The 25,698-nt window shown below is 33.6% G+C and overlaps 1 protein-coding gene across 5 annotated transcripts in view; it reads left to right on the plus strand.

The window, feature by feature from the left end:
* The window catches only part of KCNT2 (potassium sodium-activated channel subfamily T member 2), a 395,778-nt gene extending 377,154 nt beyond the window's left edge, over positions 1 to 18,624 (plus strand). For all 5 annotated transcript variants that reach the window (XM_055084010.1, XM_024130664.2, XM_055084011.1 and 2 more), the window contains 2 exons: positions 11,684 to 11,768; positions 16,371 to 18,624. In XM_055084010.1, the coding sequence (XP_054939985.1) occupies positions 11,684 to 11,768; positions 16,371 to 16,482 (197 nt within the window). In that variant the 3' untranslated portion in view covers positions 16,483 to 18,624. The remainder of the gene's footprint in view (positions 1 to 11,683; positions 11,769 to 16,370) is intronic.
* Positions 18,625 to 25,698: the final 7,074 nt, after the last annotated feature.

A 25,698-nucleotide genomic window follows, 5' to 3' on the forward strand; every position in this document is an offset into this window, starting at 1 on the left:
AACCCCACTCTTTTCTAATCTTTCATGTTTCTCCCTTTCCTTGCTCTTAGTTCCTCTTCCAAGGAAATCAGGTCTCCTTCCCGTAATCCCAACAGAAACACACACGCACACACACGTGCACACACACACACCCTTTAGTCTTCACCTTTTCTCGTGTGTTCTTTCTTTTATCTACTAATTACATTCCGTGTCTGTGCATTATTACCTCACATTTACTCTCCACACATTTCTCCTTCTCTACCCCTTTTCTGAGAACAACTGTCACATACAAAGGATTCTTATTTTCCCTGCTCTGTCTACGGCAGTATCCTTTCCTGGATCCTCTTTCTCTGTCCTCTTTCTGAATTTAGCTTTCAACTAAGTGTTTGCATGAAAATTACTTCAAATGATCAAACTTGTAGAACAATGCTGCTTTATAAATGATAGATTAGAAAAGTTATTTTTATACTATTTCAAGAAGAAATTTATATCTCAAATAATAGGAAATCAGAAAGAAACACTGACAAAAATGCTTAAAATCTAAAAAGTCACTAAATTAATATTTGATAATTAACCATGCTTCCTGAAGGCATGGATTACCTCTTACTTTTTTTTTATTATGTTCACTTTAAAAAAATTAATAGACTTTTTTTAATAGCATTTTAGGCTTACAGAAAATTTTAACATTAAGTACAGAGTTTCCATACCTGCTGCCCCCTCCCAACTCACTTCTTTTTTGTAGTATTCAATCCCAAAAGAAAGGTAATTCTTAAAAAACAGAGGATAACATTTTTAATATTTCCTGACATGCCTATCTCTACAGGTTAGGTTGAAATACTATAAAGGCTTGTGCGTGTATTAACTAAGATAAACATATACCTATCCCCCAAAAGACATTAATGAGATAACAGGTATGTAATCCCTCACTTGCAATTTTAAAATCCAAAATTTCTGAAGGCTGAATTTTTAAGCAGGTTTGACACTAAAACTTGTATAAATGCTGAACCTGATCCAAACTGCTTGAAACTCTTTGTATCCTTTATCAGATTTATTGTGAATATTCATATGTTTGATACAGAAATATGAAATTTTCTGTTGCTTCAGGCCCAACTGAGCGTATTACATGAAATACATTATGTGCCCAATATTACTTTCTAAATCTAAAAAATTCAGTTCTGGGGCACATCAGGCCCCAAGGGTTTGGGAGACAGAATTTGAGGACCTGCCTGTCTTGGGAAATTAAATAACATGAGAATCTACTAATTCTGCCTGCTTTTCATTGAAATCTTTTTGAAAACATCTTCGATATAACTTTAAAAACTTATTTACCTCAAAGATCACGGCATTATATACTAACTAGCCATGTGTCCTTGGGTAAGTCACTGTGTCCCTGGACTTCATATTCTTCAACCATCAAATAAGGGTAATCAGGTCTTCCGAAGGGGTGAGATATGAAATAATAGAATGCATGTGACAAAAGATTTTTCAGTCTATAAACTGTGCTGCAAATATATAGTTATTATTTTCTTTTGGTTAATAACTGGCTTTATTCTTCAACAATCTATTTGGCTTTCATCCTCACTAAGAACTATTCTTTAAAACTGTTGACAGATTCTTAATGATTAGCACTTAGAATCATGCATATTTTTAATATTCAATATTTATAAGATATTTTGTATTATATAAAATATAATATATTTTCATATTATAAATCGGCAAGTAAGTATTCCTGGTGTGACCGCTGCTACAGATTCTAGCTGATTTTGACATGGTTTGTTTTACGTTTCATACTGTTAGTAAATGAGGGAATGCCAAGGGGGAAGAAAATGAAATCCTTTTAAGTGACAATGAGTAACTTCTATTTAGACATGGCTTTCATTACATCCATCAGGAAGCCTTAGTTTCTTTGTTAAGTAAATTCATAATTTGCCTGAAATAATGGATGGGTTAACCAAGAGCTTTTTTTTATAGTTAATATGGTGACTTAATTCTTAATCATCCTCTTTCTTATGGGATAGAAGCAAGCAAAAATAACAAGAAAGGGTTGTTATTCCCACACAAACGTATGATATATATGGTGATGGCAGTAGTAGTAATAGTAGCAGTAATAGTAATAGTAAAACCATCAACTTCTATTTTTAGACTCTTTTATAAATCATTGACCATTTTCATATAGGCTTTTAATAAAAAATTCCCCCAAATTCTAAACAATAGGCCAGGTACCTTTTTCTAGTAAAAGATTACTTACAAATTTATCCTAAAACAAATTATCAAAGAGGGAAAAGACACCAAAGCTAGGTATTTTTCTAGAGTGTTTTACAACATTTAGTATTTAGGAGGAATAATATAAGTATCTGAGATCACTGTAATGACTTCAATAACAATTTATTATTTCAAAAGAAATTGACACTGGATTTTTATTGATTTTTGAAATATATCATTTTCCACCTCCCAATATAAATGAGTACAATAGTGTTGACATGTACAATCAGTATATACTGCCAGTATATATTTCTAGAAAATGGACGATTTAATGTTTCCAGAACTGACCCATTCTCACAAGGTGACAGGCAGACACAGAAGGATAAATCCATGGTTTTTATGTTAATCTCATTCTGTATATAGAATGTTAATAGAAAGAAACAAACTCAATGGTTTTCTTAATAGATAAAGTAATGAAGTTTTCAAAGGAGGTAATTGCTGAGCTGATAATGATTTATGGTAAATGAAATTATTTCTGCAATGAATTTTCCATATATCCCTAAAGTAAAACTATAAAGTTTTGTTTCATGGAGTTGTATCATATCCTTCCCAGAACATTAATTTCTCAATGATATCAATATTTTTACATAATTTAACACCATGGTTAACCTAATTGCACTAAAATATACATATATTTTATCTTTACAACTGGAAATTCAAGTATTGTGTTTTGGCATAAGTGTAAGAAAAATATGGCCATTTGAATAAAATAAAATATTTTTTGTCATTGAGAAAAAAATTTAATTGGTTGAGTGAACTTTTTACTTCCAACATTTTATTATGAGTTGAGTATAAATAGTCAATGAGAGCAAAGACTGAGCTTTCTAAATGCATTGAAACAGTAAGAAGAAATTTCCAATTTTGATGACTGTTTATGCTCTCAATTTAAATAACTAGAAAAAATATAAATCAGTGTGTGCAGATGTTGGAAAAAATTAGCATATAACTTCGTTACCCGAGAAAAGGTTAACAAATGAGTTAAGCTTTCTACAGGCTGGAAGTCATGTAAGTGGACCCCAAATTAGAAAATATGACCTGTACTAGTAGAAAAAGATCAATCAACAGAAACAGGTTCAGAAAACACAAATATTAGGTAGTTTTTACAATATTGTCTATATGTTTAAGATGGGAGAGGGAAACAGGAGAATGATAAGGAGAGAAATTGAAGATATGAAACTCTTATTAGAGTTTAGAATTTGTAATGCAGTATTCAAAATAAAATGTATACTGAATGGGATGTACATAAGAATAGCTACTGCAGAAGAAAATATCAATGAACATAAAGCCATAACAATAGACCATCCAAAATGCAGACTAGAGAAGAAAAGAAAAAAACCTTGAAAAAATAGTGTTAGTTACTTGTGGGACAATATCAGATAATCATGTAATTGAAGTACCAGAAGGAGGAAGAGAATGGATATTTGAAGAAACAATGACCAACATTTTTTTCCAAATTTGATGGGGACTCTATTCAAGATCTAAGAAGCTCAGTGAAACTCAAGCAATATAAATATAACAAATAAAATAATGCCAAGACACAATATAAAAAGTTGCCAAAAGCCAATGATAAAACACCTCAAAAGAAGCCGGCCGGACAACACAGTATACTTACCTCTTATTGTGTTTCCATGTAGGCAGAAGAACATTTTGGAAAAAAAAAAAAAAAGAAGCCGGAGGAAGAAGTCTTTTTCTTTTTTTTTTTTTTGAATGAGAGACAAATAAAAGGACAATAGCGAACTTCTTGTCAGAAACTTCTCAAACCAAATCACAGTTGGGAAACTTCTTTAGAGTACTGGAAAAAATAGTCTACCTAATACTCTATACATAGTAAAAATATCTTTCTAAACTAAAAGCAAGTAAGGACAGTTTTAGGAAAAAAAGCTGAGAAAATTTGTCAACAGCAGCTCTGCAGTCTAAAAAAGTTGTTCAAAGAAGTTCTTAAGATAGAAGGAAAATGATGCCAGGTGGAAAGTTAGATGTAAACAAAATAAGTAAGCATGTGGGCAAATGTACAATGTACATTTCTATTTTTAAAATTTTGTTCAAAGATAATTTACTGTTTATGACAAACATTGTAAGATTTATAGCATATATAGAAGCAAAGAAGTATGGCAGTAATAACTCAAAAATAAGGAAGAAATAGAAGTATAATGTAGTAAGCTTGTTATATTACATGTGAAGTGGTGTATTATTTAAGAGTAGATACCGAAAATTTAAAGCTGTATATTTTAGACCCTAGAGCAGGGGACAGCAAACTGCAGCACACCAGTTTTTGGAGAAAAAAAAAAAGCAACCATTCTTGCTAGTTTTTATATTTTTTATGGCTGCTTTCACTTTACAGTTTAAAAAGTTTAATAAGTAAAACAGAGCTCATATGGCCTGAAAAGTCTGAAATGTTTATTATTTCATTCTTTACAGAAAAAAAAATTTGCCAACCCATGATCTAGAGAAACTACAACACAACTAAATCAAAGAGATATAACTAATAACTAATAGTGCAAATAAAATGGAATGATCATATGAAGAGCTTTTTAAAAACTAATTTAATCCAAAGAAGGCAGGGAAAGAAGAAAAGAGGAGCAAAGAACATCTGGGACAAGTGAAACACAGCTAGCAAGATGGTAGATTTATACTCAACTATATTTATATTAAATATAAATGGATTAAACATTTCAATTAAAAGGCAGAAGGAATCAGATGGGATTAAAAGAAGCAATATCCAGCTCTGTGTTGCCTAAAAGAAGCCCACTTAAAATGTGAACAAAGAAATAGATTAAAAGTAAAAGCATACAATTATATTTCATGTAATCACAAATCCATAGAAAACTGGAGTGGCTATATTAATATTAAAGTAGGTCCATACAATAACTTGGATGCCTGACAAAAACATTACACAAAGGGAAAAAGAAACCACACAGAAGCACACTGTAAGATCTTAACAGTCATTGTTCCTAGAAATCAGTGATTCTAGGGGTTGGAGGTGAAAGGTGGGAATTGACTGCAAAAGGGTAAGAGGGATCTTTTTGTCATTATAGAAATGTTCTATGTTGTAATTACGGTAGAGGTTGCACTATTCTATGCATATATCAAAACTCATTGAATGTGCATTTTGAATTAGTAAATTTCTTATTGTTTTACCAATAAGTCTATGAGATAAACAGAACAATGATGATTATCCAAAGATAACTTAAATGATATGCTTAAAATCATATAGGAAGTTTACAGTTAACTTGTTAAAGGTAAACCTATAGACTTTGCCTATCTTGTTCATTTCTGTCCCCAGATTTAGAATTATTTGTGTTTATAATCATGCCCAGTTAACATTATTAAATGACTAAATTGGAGAATAAAATAATGAATATCATGTGATAAATTACGATTATCAACTAATCATAAAAATGCCTCTGGTAAGTCATACGGTGGTACTACAGGTTAGCTGCAAAACTGAAAAACATGCTATATACTTATTTTTAAATTGTTCAGATAATACATTCAATACACTTTTCTTCAATCTCAGATACTATTTCAGGTGAAGTACCTTTAAGTTTAAAGTAGTGTATCCAACTACTAAAATGAAAATAAATAAGGTCTTTCCAAAACCTTTTGGACTTTCTGTATAGAAGTGTATTTATTTTACTTTTTCAGATTATCAGCTAGATCATAGTTTTAAATTTAGAAATATTCACCTGAAAATATATTGAACCCATTATTTGCAAATGTAATTAATGTTCTATTTTTTAAAGTGTACCTGTGTTTGTTACTTTGCAGACAATCTGTACTGTTTTAGCCCACATCACTTAATGTAAAGTATTGTACTAGTATTTTCAAAGAAACTAGCATTTATTGAGCAGTTTCCATTCACTAGGGACACATAAGAGCTCTAAAGGTCAATACTTGGTTAGGGGAGGGGGGGCAGTGGAGAAAGCATTTTAACAAAACAAAACTGAACCTGAACCATTGAAGAAATAGTATGTTTTTAGACACATTATTCACTTTTTTTGAATTCTCTATCACATTAAAAAATAGCAAGGGGGTTTTGGTCTTTTACCATTTATACAAGGTAGTAATATAGATTTTAAAATGTTAAGAAATATCAAATACTCCATTTTAAAGGAAAATTGAGTCTAAAGTAACTAGTTTTGTGTATGAAGGTAGTAAGTGATGGGGAGGCTCATGACAGTTGAAAATGAGTGATTTCTGAAGCTTTGCTTTATATCATTCTTCTTGTTTGGTGAATTGCTTCATCTCATCTTGATTTCTGGATGTTTATATGAAGGGAGGTTAAGAGAGTATACTTCTTGCTTTTTATCTTGTGTATCATAAACTAGTTCCAAATTATCGAAAGATAATGAAAATCATTTTAAGTAGAGGTGGTTAAATATATTTATTCTTTTATCCGTACCTCTAGCCACCTTTTCTTCCCTGAAAATAGACTGGTAATTTCAGTAAAATGAACAAAATAGTTGTACTCATAAACATAGTTTGATTCTAAACTGGAATACATGAACCAGTTAAATCAGCACTGAAAAACTAACCCATTTCATAGGTGGATAACACATAATGTAGATGGAAATTCAGGTGAGGGGAAAGGGAAATCATCTCTAGGGTGTGCTATTACCAATTATTTGGACTGGACCCTGTTGGGGAGATAAGCACTGTGCAACGGAGAGTATTTTCTCTGGTATTTCTTGTGTCACTGAGAAAAAATATGCTCTCATGCTGGTACAGACCAATTTCTTCCTTTTTACTTGCCTTTCCATCAGCATTCAGATATGCTGTGGTGTCCATCCTAAAACATCTCCATCTCTTCTTCCTTCCCTTCCTCCCTCCTTCACTCTGCTCTCCCTTCCCTCCCTTTCTCTCTCTATGGCTCTCTTGCTCTCTCAAGCTCTCCCTCTATCTTTCCCTCCCTCCTCCCAAATTTCCTGAATTTCCATTGCTCCCAAGCCACCATCATCTCTCCCCTGGGCTTCTGTACTATTCACCTACTATCACTGAGAGCAAATTCGAGCCCCCCCAAAGTCTATTTCCCACAGAGCAGCCAAAGTGATATACTCAACACGAAATCAGATCATACCTCTAAACTTCCCATCCTTACAACTTTTCAATGGCTTCCCTGTGCCTTTAGATTAAAATTCAAACTTCTGATCAAGGTCTCTAAAGCTCTCCAAGGTCTGGACCCAGCTTGCCCTTTTGACATTGTCTCCAACTAACTCCTCCTTGTTTACTCCATTCTCAAGGACGTGCTTTCTGCAACTTAAACTCAACCATTTCAGCCTTTCGCATTTGGAGTTCTTTGCAAACTTTTCTTCCCCTATCTTTGCATGCCAACACCTTCATATCACAATATAGGTACAATTATTGTTTACAAGTTATGGATTGAATTTGCCTGCTCTGATAATAATAGGAAACCTTTATATAGCACTTGATATTCTGAATCAGAATTGATTCTAAGAACTGTATATTTATTCTGATATATTAATGTTAAATTATACTTATTATTCATTTATCATTTAATTCTAATAATAAGCTTTAAGACAATAAACTATTGCTACCCCATTTTACAGGTGAGGAAACTGAACAGAGAAAGATTAAGAAATTAAGTAATATGCCTAAGGCCTCGGCATAATTGGGAAACCAGGATTTCAATGCAAGCCCTCTGGTTTCAGGGTCTTTGTTCTTAACAGAGCTTTTCATTGATACCTTTGTATTCTTTGAAATGCTTCTCTGATAACAATACACAATGGATGTGTGTTTTTGGCAGTCTTATTTAACGAAACCTACACAGATACGTGTAAGATTTAAATTTATTTTATCAAATTTTATTCTCCTCTTTTAAAACTGCTTTTAAAATACTTCAAAAGGGACGTTTTAAAAACCAAAACAAAACAAAAATATGAAACTCATGTGTGTGGAATGGGACTCAATCAATTATTATGTAAGAACAATAAGAATATACATCTATATCCTTTCTGTTATGATCTATTTACTGAAAGACTCTATGCAGAGTATTTCCTATATGAAGATTTCGATTGAATAACTACATATGCTAATTAATACGGCAAAATAAGTTTCTTGGTAAATACTACTAGTAGTTGTTCAACTTGACTCTCAAATTTCTTTTAAAGTTTTCAGTATTCTACTTCATTTATTTCAACTTTTCAAAGAAGAATAGTTATATTAAGATAAGTACGTCAATGATGAACAATAATTTCTATAAGACACTTTAAATGATATAGTGCTTTTTATTTTACCAAGGTCAGAGATTGTTTATTAAGAACACATTGAATATCCTCACAATAGATTTCTTTAGTAGATATTTTTGCTGGGTAGGAGATAAAATCTCGATTCTGGTTCATGAGCCAGATTTTCCTAAGTAAATTTATTTTCTTCGCTAAATATGTTATTATACTTGTGGTAAAGAGCCTTTTGATCTTCAGTTGGTTGAATCTGCAGATATGGAACCCACAGATATCGAGGGTCAATCTGCAATTTTTTTTTTTTTTTTTTTTGGCTGCCTGGACGACATGTGGGATCTTAGTTCCCCGACCAGGACCAGGGATTGAACCCGCGCCCCCTGCTTTGGAAGCGTGGAGTCTTAATCACTGGGCCGCCAGGGAAGTCCCAAGAGATTTAATCCATTCATGTCTTTGCCACCACCAATGGTGATTACTATGATAGGGTCTTAAAAATACAGGAAACCTACCATATTTCCCCCTCCAGAATTCAGAAATAACTAAAAAATATGTAGGGAATAACTGGTAGAGACAAAAATACCAGACTTAGGGCTGATAAAACTAGATTTTTGAATGTGATTTTGATAGATGACTACAATGGGCTTTTAAAAGCTCACTGTCTAATTCTTAAACATAAAGTCACAAAGTGAAAGAGAGTGAACTGTAGGACTTCCAGACAGAGCAGCACGGCAGAGAACAAGCAGACAAGGGTGAAACCTACAGCAAGGCAGGCATCAGAAGGAAAGAGAGAACAGCTTTGAACTCAGCAATTTATTTTAATTCTGGTGACTTAACACTGAGGACGTCAGTGAGGGGTGGGTGAGGCAAGACCAGGAGTGATGAATTCTGACTGTGATGTTACCCACGTTTCCATATAAACCTTATGGGATCATTGAATTGAGCACATCAGCGAAATGTTTGCTCCAATTCCTGGAGTCCATGGAAAAACAAAAATCTTCAGAAAGATAAAATCAAACTATCTACTTGAACAGACACGATAGTTATATCTAGTGCTGTAAAGTTCTCAGTTATCTGACAGTTTTTACATTTATAACAGGCATACCAAGTCACCAATAAGATTTTGACTTCATCCCAGAACCAAAAATGAGTACATCATGTTAATAATCAAGGAGAAGGGTTGAGTATCAATATTAACTGAGAAGTTATTTGTTAAAATTGTTTTCCCTCTAATGCCACTGTTCAATACTGTTCACTGCTTTACATAAGAGACTTCAACAGTGCCATTGTTTACCTGAGAAATTGAGTTTTACATAGCCAAGTAGGTGGAGATTTTCTAATGACCTATCACAGTTCAGGGCATCCTGCTTTAGTCTCCAGAATGCACTGTTAACCTCTGTTCTTTTGTTTCGCTATTGTGGAAATTCACACAAGGGGGAAATTTCTCAAAAAGAATACATAAGTCAAAATTGCTTGTTATGTAGAAAGATGATTCTGGTAATCTTCTGCCAGTACAATATGCTTTGAGTTGAAATTGCACCTTATTTGGAGTAAGCTCATCGTTATATAGCCATTGGAATTCCAAGCTCCAGCTGATTGAATTAGCCATCCATCCCCTCCCCCAGGTATGATTGGCAGATTTAGCACGTAAAAATACAGGATTCCCAGTTAAATTTAAATTTCAGATAAACAACAAATGATTTTTAGTATAAGCGTGTTACCTATAATAGTTGGGATATATATATATATATATATATATATGCTAAAAAATTGTTAATTTTTAATCTGAAATTCAGATTTCACAGGGCATTCTCTATTTTGCCTGGCAAGCTTATCCCCATGACAGGATACAGTTCCTTGTGTCTGCCCCTGGGATATGCAACCGAATATAATCCTTTATTTGAGTATTAATTTGATAATCTTATGATTATATTAGCTTTACTGCCAAACTTATGGTGGATTGGATTATACTGCAGTTTATCTGCCTTGTAAGATAAGGATGTTCATTTATAGACTTAAGAATAAGGCACATCTGGCTATCAACTTGAAAGATCATAACTGAAATTACTCTCTTTCACAGTCAAGTGACAGGTTTCTAGTTAAACCAAGTGGTAGATGTTATTTTATGAAAATAATATATATTTTCCAGTGTAGGAAATTATCAGGATCAGCTATGTTGGCCTAAAAAAGATCTTTAATTTTAGGCAGTTACTTGAGTATATATCTTGACATCTGCTTGATATATATTGATATATCTCTATTAGTATGAAATATATTCTTAGATTTTGGGTCAAACTGCAAAATTTAGTACTACTTTTAGGAACTAAGCTTGTCTGCAACTGAAGTGGCTAGATGAGTACTATGGCTCTAGAGCAGGATTTGAAACAGTGCCCTCCCAGCCTAAAAACTTTACCCTTGCGAAGATTAATATTTATTGAGTATGTGTCCACGTGGCTTTATATTTACACCTTCTCATAGCCTTAGCAGCTAAAAAATCTCAATCCCAAAGCTATTTCCTTTTCATTTTCAGTGCCAATTCAGTTCTCCATACTTGAAGTCTGATGATGTTTTCAGAGTGAATTGACAAAACTTAAAGGGCACAGCTTTCTATTTTAAAAATATGTGTTGTTTTAGAGAAAAAACAAAGGATCCTGTGGTACACTTCCCTTAAAACTTACAATTAAATTCCGTTCCATGGGATTCTTTGTCTTTGGCAAGAACATTACCATGTCTTATATCAGATATATCATGTAAGGAAGTCAAACGTATTTAGAGCCTTCATGCTTTTTAGGTACATTTCTGTTGTGTTTTTTAAACACGATGACATTAGATGATTTTTCGCAGAATTCCCATATGAATGTTCCTGTCTGGGATGGCCATTTATAACCACAATTTTTTTTATAGTTATTAAAGCATAATAAATTAAGTAAACATCCTGTCTAGCTATTTCATTTACAGAAATACTTTTTCAGTATAATAGCTTACAAGGTAGATTATAACTGTGGTTGTTCTGACAGAATTAGATACTTTATTTTTAACATCTATTGGAACAAAAAATGAGCGCCTGTCAGATATTTCCAGTGGCAGTAATTTGAAAATAGCCAAAGTTATATACACAATCCTGCTGTGGACAAAACTATAGCAAGTTATTGTTGACAGCTCTATGGTTTGAAGATAAGACACTCTACAATAATTCCTGTAATTTTCTGTAAGTGGTATAACAAACTTGGCATTTATTTATCTTCTAGATGAAATGAACGATCATCAAAGTACCCTCTCCTACATCCTGATAAACCCATCTCCAGATACCAGACTAGAGCTGAATGATGTTGTGTAAGTTGATCTCACATAAGGCATGTATTTTCAGAAAACCACTGCTTTATTTACTATTATATTTTTATTTCCACCATAATAGCCCCTTATCTTTCTTGTGATACAAATGCTTAGGAAATCAGAGTCTAATTTTTGTGTTCAATAAACAAAGGCATTTTGTATATTGCTGTGTGTAATACTATATAAAAGCATTGTAGGATGGTAGAGGTATAAAAGAAGGAAAAAGCAGCATGAATTTTGTATTTTGTGAGCAAATATACATTTGGACAAATAATAGAAAATATGTGGAATAAGAAGAGATCAGCTCAAAGGAAAACCTAAAATACCCCACACTAGCTAGTTTGAAATACCTGAGAGTTTCTCAAAGCCAAGGTAAAATTGGTCAAAACCCTTATTAGGAAAGGATCCATGGTAGTAATTTGATTCATCAAAAACTACGTATTATGCATGTTCAGTTGTACTAGTGTTGCCTTAAAAGTGTGCTCTATAGAAACAAATAAGGCATTTTCCCTGATTTCAAAGTGTTTACATTCTAATTAACAAAGCTACAATTTAAGCATAAAGTTTTAATAGCAGTATATATATGAGTTTGTCACATGACTTAAGCATTGATTAAGTGAAATGGTGCTTTTCAAAATTCAGGAGAGAAGCCATTATTGTGAGCTACAAGGGATTACAAAGGACGACGGACTTGAACTAGACACTCAAGGTAGATGGAATTTGTGCAGGTGGAGAGAGAGGAGGGGACGTTCCAGAACAGGGAGATGGCTTGAGAAAATGCACTGCCTGGGCATCGCATAATGCGTGCCAGCTGGCAATACTACAGAGCCAGTTTGACCAGAGTAAAAGCTTTGTATTGTTAACATCTCTGTTGTTAATTAGTTAAACATAATATTGGCAACATATTAAACCTGGCTTTGGAAGGACCTTAGATGACAAAATAAGGAATTGATATTCAACCTTACAGGCAATGGGCAGCACTAGGCTATATGAGCAAGAAAGTAGCAGGATTTTTGCAAAGGCATTTTGACAGTTGCAGGTGTAAGCCTAGGTGAGAAATTCCTAGTAAGAATCTGAGCTTGAGGTTCATGGTCCTAAGGCTGAGCTGCACCAAGGCCTGCTTACACAGGGGCGTTAGCTCAAGGGTGTACTGGTGACATAAAACAAATGCCAAAGATTCAAAAGCCTTGGTGGGTGTTAGGTCCACAGGATATGTTTGTATCTATAACCTGGAAATAAGAGATAAGGTCAGTGACTAAGAAGTGACTAAGTGACTAAGAACATTCTGTGACGCAGAGCATAAAGTGGATCCAGGCAAGTGATTTAGAACTAAAGCCAGTAATATGCCAGCAATTAGATGCCGTCCGTTTCGTGGGAGATTTTGGCTGGGGTTGGAGGGTTCAATTTTTTTTAAAAAGAACTCTGTAAAAAGCAATAGAATTGATTGGCAGGATGGAGATAAGAATCAGTCATAACATCTGGATGATGGATTGTAAAGACAAGATCCTAGGGAGGTAAATTTATGGAGACAAAAGGGTGAGACTTGTTCATTGGTCTGGGAATTGGAAAATAAGGGCTCTCACATGGCTTTCAGATTTCAAATCTATGTGATTGCAAAAGAAATTACTGCTTCACTGAAACAAGTCAGTATAGGGAGGCACTTTTTCAAGCGGGAAAGAGCAGTCATGGGGTATGGAGAAACGAGAGATGACGAGCTGGAGTTTAGGTACATTGTTCAATGTGCTAAGTGGAAATGTCTAGAAAGCATGCAGAGATACAGTACCAAGCTTTGGAAAGAAGCTAGTTCTATATAGAAACTAGTTACTTTTCACCTTCTAAATGAATAAAACTGAAAAGAGAAAGATTTTTTGAAAAAAAGTGATACATAAAGAAGAAAAAGTAGAAGAATGAGTATTGGCCTGCTGAGTACTGCTCAGTTTTAGGGCAAAAAGATGAATGTGCTTCAAAGGCTTCTTAGGAAAATACATCAGCAGGAGTAACTTTGACCCTAAATCAGTGTGAAAAGATTTTTATAAGGCACCTAAGATACAACTAGCAAGTTTAATAATGCTTTATTTTGCCATCTGATGACACTGGTTAGAGTATAGGAACTTGGGGGAATCTGATGAATCGTAATTCCAGCTGCTAGAGTTCTTAAGGCGGCTGTCAAAATTTATATCCAGTGGGGATGCTGAATTTTTGGAGCACTTTAAGCTAGATGAAAATATCTTATTTGTGATACACCTGGCTTTCAACTGCCCATTCTGGAGACTTCACTTAGTATATGACTGTAATACAACAAAACTGCTCCGTTTTTCTTGTGTCCGTATTTACACATGTCTTTCTTCCCTTAACCCATAAAATCAGGCAATTTTTATTAAATCTGCCCTTGTAGTCCCAACTTTCATATGTCTCGTTTCAAATTATCAACTATATATGCTTTTTTTAAAGTTGGGCTTACCTTATTTTTATTTCATAGCAAATTGTAAGTTTCTTGAGCCTAATATAATTCTTTTCCATGATTATTTTTGATGGCATGGGAAGATAGTGTTAACCTTTTGTGTCTATGTATCAATACAAATCCTTCCATCAGATAGATTTTATAATTCAAAATAATTCCTGAAACTTTTTAAAACTGAAACGTAAAAATACAATATATAATGTTACAATATATACAGGTAAAATAAGCATGGAATTTTCTGCCTTTTGGATGCTATTATTTTTTATTAGTTTTAAGCTAAAACATCAACTTGACTGCTAAAAAAAAAAAAAAAGAACTCTTTTTTGCCATGATCTGGTTTTTTTGCATTGAGATAATTAAATTTTATTATAACTGGAGCAAGAAAATATGCTACCATGACAAGCAGTACAAAAAATGCATTTAAGAAATTTATTTTATTAGACTCATACTTTTAGTAGTGATTATAATGGGGAAAGGAAATTTTGCAGCTACATCAATGAATTTAGGGGATAATGGATAATACTCATACCTTTTATGTTTTTCTAAAAATCACTTCCAAAAGTTCATTTTAAATGAAGGTGCAACAATAATTTGATTCGAAGAACAATAAATCACTAGGCGATATGGCATTTAAAAGCTTAATGTGCACTATTAGTTTTCTTAATTGATTTACTATGCTATTGATATTCAAAGTAATTATAAAGCAGGTGGTTGGATAACAAAATCTAGTTAATAGATCCAAGGACGCTAATCTCAACTTTCATTTGATCCAAGAAAATAGACTGTAGTGCTTGAAATTGCTCTTTTAAGGGACATATTTTATGAGTATTTTTCCTTTGCTTTTTAAGAGGAGAAGTATAAATCTTCATTAGAGTCCCCATTTTTAAAATAGTTTCTCCATTTATTTTGTAACTCCGAACATTATTATAAAACTATGAAATACTAATTGCATTTGCACCTGAACAAGACTTTTAGAATGCTGCATTACGTATATATACTTTCCTTCTCTCCCTTCCAAAACCTCAGTGGCTTCCAGTGGGAAGCCTTTGGAACAGCAATAGAAACTACTTATCCTGAAACTTAAAGTCCTTTATTAGCTGCTTTCTATGTTTCTTCCTGAATTTACCTACCATCATCTCCTGGTCTAACCCGTCCTCTAAAGTCAAACTCTAAACGTGTTGAGAGCATCCTTTTCTGTGTCCCATTTCCTCCCCGTTTGTCTCCACTTAAGCCTGGAAAGCCATCAATCCAATCTCCTCAATCAACTATTCCCTCATTCACTGTTGTTCTTTTCGTCTTTCTGTGATGTTTGGAATTTCTTTTTAATCTTTCTATCTGTTTCATAAATTACACTCTGTTAATCCTCTGCAGGGGTCAGAAGTGTATGGTTTTTTTGTATTCCCAGGACCTAGCGCAGTAGTCCAGACATGCTCAAGAAACGGACGCTCATGTCACTTGACGGTCTGAAGTAAAACATCTCTATTGAAACAAATTCTAACATTATTGAAATGTGTGAGTTTGGCAGGTGAACATTTTCCTATTTACTAGTAGAATGAATTGAGAATTATTTTCTTTGTCCAATTGCTTACTATAGCATAACCTGAATTTTAGGTTAATAACGTTCCCAATAATTAAAATATTATCTAGGCATAATATCCTCCAGAGCGTTTATGAAATCATTAATTTTATAGAATCATAGACTATTTAAATTAAAAATCCTATAGAATAATGTAGGTCAAATTTATTTATGAATGATAAAAATAACACTAAGAGCAGTTGAGTAATATAATCATGGCTAGGATTTAGGTATCCTTGATAGAAAAACAGCCAAAGAAAAGAATAATAAATCAACAAAATACTAAAATAAAACATAAACTTTTGAAAAGATGGAGGTGGTGAACTGGATCCTAACTGAAAGATAATGATTCTTCATTCATCCACATTCATCTTGATAATCTTCTTAGGTGTAGAATTATTACAAGCCCTTGCCAAATAAACAGCAAGTCCTTCCGCCAACGTTACATGGAGACAAGTTTCGATAACCTTAAACACTGAACAAATAAATTTAAAGTAACAATCTAAAGTGTCAATGTGAACTAGTTTTTTTGATTACAGTTATTTGCCTTGTTTTCTTTTCTTAGATACTTAATCCGACCCGATCCACTGGCCTACCTACCAAATGGTGAACCCAGTCGAAAAAACAGCATCTGCAACACCACAGGCCAAGATTCTCGGGAGGAAACCCAGCTTTGATAAAAAAGAAAATAAGAGACTTTTTTCTCCTACAAGGATCTTGCTTGAAACAGCTCTAAATCTTAGAAAAACAAGAGTGTTGCTGGCATGAAATAAACTAGATTGGAGTATATCCAATTCTCTCATATTTAAAAAGAATCTATTCTCCTAGAAGTTTAGATTATTTTGAAATTACTGTACTGCTTTGTTGGTACTCCTCCCTTTAATATTTTAAAGACATCAATGGAATGATTTTGAAAACCTAAATTGAAACACAAAAATTTGAACCTGATGTTTCATTGTTTGACAATAATACAAACTGTATGAAGCCAATTTTTAAAAAGTATTGAGGTTTATGAAAGTAAACTAGAAATCCAGTTATATTTGGTGCGTCCCAATGGACATAGAAGATTGTTGCTCCACTTAAAATTAAATGTGTCCTATTATATTCTTTAAACTTGCCATTTTATTAAAATGAGCTCATCACAAGTGTCCGGCCTTCTCTACACAGATTAACAGACAAACTTGTGTGGCTGACTTTAGTGTAAGAATCATAGTTTGCTTTAGAATATGAATCTTTAAGTCATTTTACCCTTTTTGTTGACTTTTCATATGATATATTCATTTGAGAATTTGAGCTGTTCATAGCATGTTTTATTACTCTGAAGAAACCAAAACAAACAAAAAGAAATATCGACTACATGAACTTTTCCCTAACTTTATGTTTAACACACGTTGTATGCCAAGAACAGTATACGAAAGCAAATATTTATTGTTCTCCTAAAAGAATCCTAACATAGAGAATACTTAAAACACATTTGTCGACTTAAATCTAATCTAAGAATTGAAGCATTAATTGAAATATTCAGTAATGATTTTCGTTAGACTCTTGAGCTTTAACATTTTTTATATATCTATACAGTATATTTCATTAGAAAGATACTTTAAAATTAAAAGAAGCAAAATTATACTTTTTATAGAATACAAAGAAATTTCAAAACATTAAAAGTCCTCCTTTATGCCTTTAGTATTGAAATAATAATACACCACAAATTGGTATATCAAAAATTTTGATCTAATTTTGGAAAGTTATCTATAGGAGCTATGTTTTAACATTGTGAGGAAAAAGCATAAAATAAAAATAAGTAGGTTTTGCTGTTTAAATGTCAGGTAAACCATACATAATTTGACAGTTATAAATAAAGAAACGCTGAACTTTGGCGACACCAGTGCTTTTACCTGCATTGCATTATTCCCTTTCAGAAACAGGTTGAAAAGCACACAGCACAGTTTGCCAGGTAGTTGAAATGTGCTGTCATTCCCATGAAAGAGACATTGACAAATTTAAATAGATATTTTTCTTCCAATTTTGTATATTTTTATTTCTGAATTTGGCGTTAAATTTTAATTCAACAGAAAATAGGACACATAAGACTAGAAAGAGACGTTATCATTTCTTTTCACAAAGAGGCAGGAAATTGAAAGGAAAATAGAAGGATTAAAAATAATAAAGAAAGCCTAATATTTCCCCAATAATTCTATGGATATAAAAATATAAAACATAAAATGTGAAATGATAGATTATATAGCCGTTGTATAATTTGGCTTTGAGAATATGAAATGCCTATTTATTCAGTATTTTACATTACTCTCATTTTAGAATGACAAGAACATCAAGAATTTCCCCTAAAATAGGGAGAGCCTGTATTTAATTTTCTTTAACTATACAGGGAAGTAGAATTTATAACAGGTTACTTAAAATTGGAAGCATATCTTGAAACAAAGATTGTATGCATATGTATGTGTATATGTTATAAACACAGCTGAAATATATCGGACAAACATATTCACATGTAAAATTTCAACCTAAAGGCGGAATTGAACAAATACATGTAATGGAGAACAATAATAAATTTAATGAACTTGTTTTATATTTTCACATTGATATTTAAGTATGATGTTTCTTTGAGTTGCCTTTTCTTTACTCCATTACAGTTATGTTTAGGAATAAATGTAAGATTTTATGAGTCTTCTATTTCCCCGTAAGATCTCAAGTTGAGTATTTTTGCATTATGACAGTTGTCAAGACTAGGATTTTAAGCTAGGACCTGACTATATTTCCTATAACACTAAAAAGTTTGTTTCATAAATTTTACAATAATTATTTTTGATTATGAACGTTAGTCCAAATTTAATATTTGACACAATTCATATTAGCTTGCTATAATAATGATAGTTTATTAGCTTTTATGTTATTTAAAGAATAAAAACATACTTATAAAAGACTTTTAACAAACAGTTGCCTTTTTAAATACACTTGCATATGAAAATAAAAGATGAAGTCAACATTAGTCCTTGTAACCCTATGGGATTTGGTTCTGTTTATTGTCTATGTACCATTTTGCTACCAGTTACACTGAATTGCTTTAAAATAAATAATAAAATTATTTCTGATGATGAAAACTCTTGATGTTTTTTGCCAAAACTTGAGGTATTTAGACAAATTATATTTTGATTTGTCACAATTATATTTTCACTTGTCACTTTAATATTTAAAAACCAGTATAAACACGAAGGTGATCTCATTGGAAAAGATAGCCATAAATAAACGTGTTGAATTACTTCTTAACATAATAGCTCCTGAATAACTATGTCACAGGAAAAGGGAAGGAAGGAAGGAAGGACAGGGAGGGTGGAAAGAGAGAAGAGGAAGTGAACAAAGGGAGGGAGGGAAAAGTAGAAAAGTAAAGGGAAGAAGAGAGAAGAAAAAGAAGGCAAAACAAAAACAACGTAGGTGCCAGAAGAGAATTTTTTTTTTTTTTTTTTTTACAAAATGGAAGATAATGTCTCAATACAGTCATTTAAAGGCCAGAAAAGCACTGGCTAGAGAAAATAAAAATAATTTTAAATGCAAAGCTAGGCTTTTGATCTAAGGAAAATGGAATAGAAACTTTTCTCCCCATTCCTTCTCCTAAGTACAGGTAAAAACCCTAGATATGAAACTGAGCAGGACCTTGTGGGGCCTTCCCAGGGACAGACACCCCCCTGCCCCATGTCCCAGGAAAGCGGTCAAGCAAGACACAATAATAATAGTTCAGCCATAAAACAGTCAAGGACCCTTAGTTCCTCAAGAGCTATAAATTCTTAGCCATATCCTGGAGCTGTTTTGCAGATACTGAAACCCCCGCAAGAGGGAAGAAGCTGACTGTGTGCTGCCCACCAGCACGTAGATCCCACACCAGCTGGAACCAGAAAATTGAAAATTGAGATTCCTGAAATAACATCCTGTTACCTCACCACCAACCAATCATAAGGATGTACATGAGCTGATTACACAGGACCCTCTCCCTCACCTTGCCTTTAAAATCCCTTCCTCGAAAGTGACTGGAGAGTTGGGGTCTTTTGACCAGTAGCTGACTGTTCTCCTTGCTTGGCACCCTGCAGTAAATGCTGTACTTTCCTTCACCACAACCAAGTGTCAGAAAATTGGCTTTGCTGCACACTGGGCAAGAAGACCCAAGTTTGGTTGAGCAACAGATATTATATATCAATCCAGCATAAGAAGACTGAAAGGTAAAGAGAAGAAGGAAGATGGACTAGGGAACTGGGGCTTGAGCAGCCGCATGGTGGTGAGTTCTCTGGGTTTTCTTTCTGCGTCTGTGGAGCTTGCTCTGGATATAGGGAGATACTAACGAACACAGACAAAATTACCAAGAAAAACCTGCTCTGTACTTCCAAGGGACCGACTTTGCAGCATATGCAACTGTCACAGCACCAGCCTTCTGATGATCCTGCAGTGTGATTGGCTTGTTCAGAGAATGTCTCCTAAAATATATGGTGGTCAACACACCCAGTGGCTAGGAGCTTCCCTCAGCATCCCCTCGGATGGTGGTGTAGTCAAGTGCCTCCAGTGAGACCCTTCCCCATGAAGACGCTCCTGAGATTTCCAGCAAGGGAGAACCTCAGTGACTTTTCTGCAGTTCTTTGAGCCACAGCAGTGCCAGCACAGTCTGGGTTTCAGCCCTGGGGTCTCTTCATGGGATGCTGTATCTCAGCTCTGAGGACAACGCATGCTCCTTATATCTGCTATTGCTATATTATTTTCAAGTTCTTACTACTTGTTACTAACCAATCTGTCATTACTCCAAAGCTCTGCTACAGTTTATAATTCTCTACCTTAAACTTTCTCTGTCCAAATCACTGTGTAGTTTCTTTCTCCAGATTGAACCTTGGCTGAGACTGGATGCATAAATGAGTTCTCCATCTGAATAAACATGAGATAATGGTGATATCAAATTCCAAGGACTGGAATCTGAAGGACAGATATTGGGAGAATTCAACAAATTAAATAGTGTTTGCTGGGAAATTTTTAAGACAGACAATGCTTATTCCTGGGAGCATAAGACAACTTCTATTTCATTTTGATCTTCCCTGATTTTTTATAGGACTTCTCTCTAGTCTATATTATTTGGAGGGACAGGTCAGTTTTAACTATGGTAGAGCAATCTAAGATTATAGCAACTCGTTCTAAAGAAACAGTTACTTAGCTTATAATTGAAGCTTATGTGCTATCATAGTATTCAACAGAATTTTATTCTATTGCTTATATCTAAAATGTTTCAATAGAGATAAAATAATAGTCTGTCTTCCTAAGTATAAGTAATAACAGAAATATAAGAATCTGCACTATAATTTAGTCACACTCCAAAGAAATATATAGTTCTACACAGAGATTTATGTTTTCCATCTATCATATATAAAATATGTTTCATTTCATGTGCTAGATAACTTTGTTGTCTAGATAACTTTGCACTTGAAAGTTAAATACAATTCCAAAAGGAAACATTCCTGAATTTGCAGACTGCCTTTCCCTGATCTGTATGTTATTAATATTTATATAGAATAAGAAAGCTTACGTAGGTCTTGGAATATTCTCAACTTACAAAAGATAGGACCTATGAGATACGCTTATTACTAGGCCTGAAGTAAGTACTGAACTTGAGGTTTGTAAACACAATTAGTAGAATAATATAAATATTCAAATCATTGGAGTAGTATAAATATAATGGAAATATTTACTATCTTAACTAATAATTCAAACTTAGATGAAAAATGTTGAGAAAACACTAACTACTTGAAAAATACTTCAATTGTAGATATTTTGGGCCAACTAAGCTGCAAACGATTTGATTTTGAAAAAAGACTATCTTATGATTGCTTTTTAATAAAAACAAATTGATTTTTAATGTTTATGGCAAAAAGCATGCTGTGAAATGACTATAAAATGACTAACATTTTCACTGGAAAACATGTTACTGGAAATAATTAAGTAGCTGTGCTTGATTTATTATCTCTAACTAAAGGAGAAAAATCATTTATTTTGAAGTACTCAACGGCCTCCAAGTTAGTGTGGGCAATCCTCATTTTTCACTTGAGTGAAATTAAAATTTGTCCTTCCACTAGGAAACAAATTGAAATCCAATTTGAAGCAAAATGGAGAGTAATCAGTTACCTCCAAGTCACTGTTACAAACTCAAGAACCTGTGTTAGCAGGTGTGAAGATGGTTCCTTGATCACTCTGGAATATAAATAATTCAGGACACATTTTAAAAAATCTGTCTGTTGAAAAATTTCTATTTAACAACAGGGTTGTGATATTTATTAGATGGTCCTATAAGTGAAAAATCACTTAAGAAAATAATTTTATTTTGTTGTCATTTGGGGGGCATGCTATCATTTTTTTTCTTGTTTGCTGAAATATTGATATTGTGAAAGAATTTCGTCTAAAATGGATCAGGGGATATAAAATGGAAAAATCTCACACATGTGCCTTCAGGAAGACAAAAACTTAAAGACTGAGAAACTGACTTCCCATAAATGCCTGATTTATAGAAAACTGATAATATTAGAATTTATTAAATGATAGGGGGTTGGTCTGGTGTTGCCTCATATCAACCCAAGGAAATTTTTTTATGGTTTCTAGAGGGATGAACAAAAATTGACCCAGGTCAGGTTGGTCTCACAAAATAAACTGAATTGAGCTTTGTTTGTATGGCAGGGCTGGTTTTGTCTGCATGGGGAATTTTCAAAGGTGGTCTCCATTTGTTTTTGATTTTAAAAGACTCTAACTGAACTATCCCCTCTTTACATTCCTGCCCATAAATACAGCCGACCGCAAACCCTCAACAGACTTGCCTGTACTGTAGTTTACTACTGTTGGCACGTCCCAAATAGCAATTCCTCTGCTATTCCTGAATAAACTCATCTTTTTGACAATTTTGAGCTTGCTTCATTTTACATTTAAAAAAAAAAAAAAAAAAAACTACATCCTGTAAATAAACTATTAAATGTGTATTATTAAGAATCTATAAGGGGACTTCCCTGGTGGTCCACTGGTTAAGACTCTGCGCTTCCACTGCAGGGGGCATGGGTTGGATCCCTAGCCCAGGAACTAAGATACTGCATGCTGTGTAGTGCAGTCAAAAAAAAAAAGAATCTGCAAGAACAAAAGCTTAGCATTTCAAAAGAGTTCCTGTAATATTTGTAAATGTTTTCTTAAATAGAAGCTATTTAAAAATATTGACAAGATCTGTGCTGCCTCATAATTATTTGGACTTACAGAGCCATTTTTCTGTATTAAAAAAAAATCAGACTTCCCTGATATATTTCAATATTCCTCAACACCTTCCTTGGTCTACCTTTTGATATAAAATAGCTACCAAAGCAATTACTAAATTTATGTAACCTTGAAGTAACTTAGTGAAGTAATTTATTGTCTTTTTGTATCATGGATAGAAGACAATTTTCATCTAAATCCAAAATCAATTGTTTCTTTGTAACTCTTCCAATATCTTCACAGGGTAAACTACAGGATACAGGTGATGATCAAGGATAAGTAATTTGTTTTGTGTATACAGTATTGATCATGTCTCTGGACTTACCTGTGTTGCAATTGCCACATCTTGCGTCCTGGTATGGTTTACCGCGCCAACTTAACAGAGGCAGCTACTTAGTGCTGGGCGTGCAGAAGCTCAATAGTGGGAATTTTTGGCTGTGTGGAAAGGTGCTTTGTCACCCAGCATCAACTCCCTGATATTGTAACATGGCTGTTGTTTCTGTGATATTTCTTACCAACCTGGTAATCTCTGTTTGAGGCTCTGAGGAATGTAAACCACCAGCCTTGGTACCTGGATGATGAAACTGGAAATGACTTTGGTAGGAGAAAATTGTACATGTGCAAAACCGTAATAAATCATTTATTATTCATTATTGCATTCCCACAGAGTAACTCTTATGCTTTCTATAGTCATTTAATACTTCTTGATTTGAATTTACTTCATTTTCACCCAACTAATTCTCAAAGCTACATACATAATAAATATAAGTAGGGAATCAGTAACTTCAGATAATCAAATCTTTTTTTTTTTTTTTTTTTTTTTTGTGGTACGCGGGCCTCTCACTGTTGTGGCCTCTCCCGTTGCGGAGCACAGGCTCCGGACGCGCAGGCTCAGCGGCCACGGCTCACGGGCCCAGCCGCTCCGCGGCACGTGGGATCTTCCCGGACCGGGGCACGAACCCGTGTCCCCTGCGTCGGCAGGCGGACTCTCAACCACTGCGCCACCAGGGAAGCCCAATCAAATTATCTTTAAATTTTTAGTTATATGTTTTTCTTTCGATATTAAAATTATGATGGAGTCAAATTTGAATCTCATAATTGTGGTATAGCTTGAATTTCATATAGCGAACACAAAAGATCACAAAAGCCCAGATTGTGATAGAATCAATTCTTTATTCGGAACAAGAAAGTTTACCTGCTTGAAAAAGTCTCCAGAGTATAATCATTTCAGTAGAAAAAAAAATGATGTGCCGTAATAAGTTTATTATAAAGACATAAAGAAAACTTAAGTTTATATAAATTAAAGAATGATATTCTGGGTGGCAATTTTATCGAGAATCCTAAACTCTAAAGACCTAAACCTATGTGCACATCTTCTAAATGTTTATAGCTAATGCTGAAAGATGCAGTGTAGATTTTTTGAGGTCAAAGATCCTAAAAGCACATATCCAGTTCCAGAAAGAAAATCTGAGTATTGTACTTGAAGATAAACACCCATTAGCATGTACCATCTTTTAGCAGAATTTCATATAGGCAAAATTCTTCTCATAGGAAGCCACTGAAATAAAGCTTTGATGGTGAAATTGTTGCTAATAGTTTTTGTATCAGAATCTCTCTTCTAACACACACATCAGAGTCTGTTTTCATGAAAAAATGGACACTGGAGTCATAAATAGTAACCCATTTTATACCCATTAGAACTCTTATGGGTCAAGTTTTCTTATGTATCCTAAAAGTTCTGTTGAATCATATCATGACCTTTTCTACTTTCTTTCATTACATCTTCAGTGGAATTGTCTCTCTCAATACTTCACATAAATACGGGAACCACAGGATAACCCTGTACCACAGTTTCATTTCCACAGGTTTTCCTGATATTGTCTCCATCTGACTTCTTATATGGTTAGGAATAGATTTAAAAATACCAAAAATGATGTTTAGTCTTTACACTTGTGTATTTCATTGATTAAAAAAATTCATATGCCTATGAAAGCATGTTTTTCTCATTGGTTTTAAAAGTTCATGTATTGCCATTAAACTTTTTTTTTTTTCATAGTAAACAGATTTCTGGTAGAAGCATTCATTGTGAGGGTTTTTGTTGCTTTCATTTCCTTAAGGGATGAAGTTTCTTCTTTCAGAAAAATTTTGCTTTGAAAATTAAAAACAAATTATCTTCCTATTATAATTGGAGCTAAGAGTATTGGGTTGAGGCACCAGAGGTATGAAAAAATAAATAGCTCATTTGTAAGTAGATGGTACAGATTAAGAAAGGCAATTTTATGAAATGCAGAGAACAAATAATTGCTGTTTTTATGTGACTCATGTTTTGTAACTTTTTCAAGTGACTTTGGGAGCTGATATATTGCAATAGAGAAAGTATATCCAGCTTTAAAGCGCTGATCTTCCCTATTTAGTAAATATGTGTCTTTCTTTTCTCATTTATCTTGATCCTTTGGCATTATATAAAATGAAGTGAAATTTGGATCTGAAAATAATGTTATACCTTTGGTTTCATACAGTTGATACAAATGATGCTGAAAATGTATAACAAGCAAAAAATATTTTAATGTTGTCAGTTCACTTTGATTTTGAACAAGAATATTCTGACTGCAGGAGCAGAA

Source organism: Physeter macrocephalus, chromosome 4 (assembly GCF_002837175.3).
Source record: "Physeter macrocephalus isolate SW-GA chromosome 4, ASM283717v5, whole genome shotgun sequence".
NCBI classification, from domain to species: Eukaryota; Metazoa; Chordata; class Mammalia; order Artiodactyla; family Physeteridae; genus Physeter; species Physeter macrocephalus.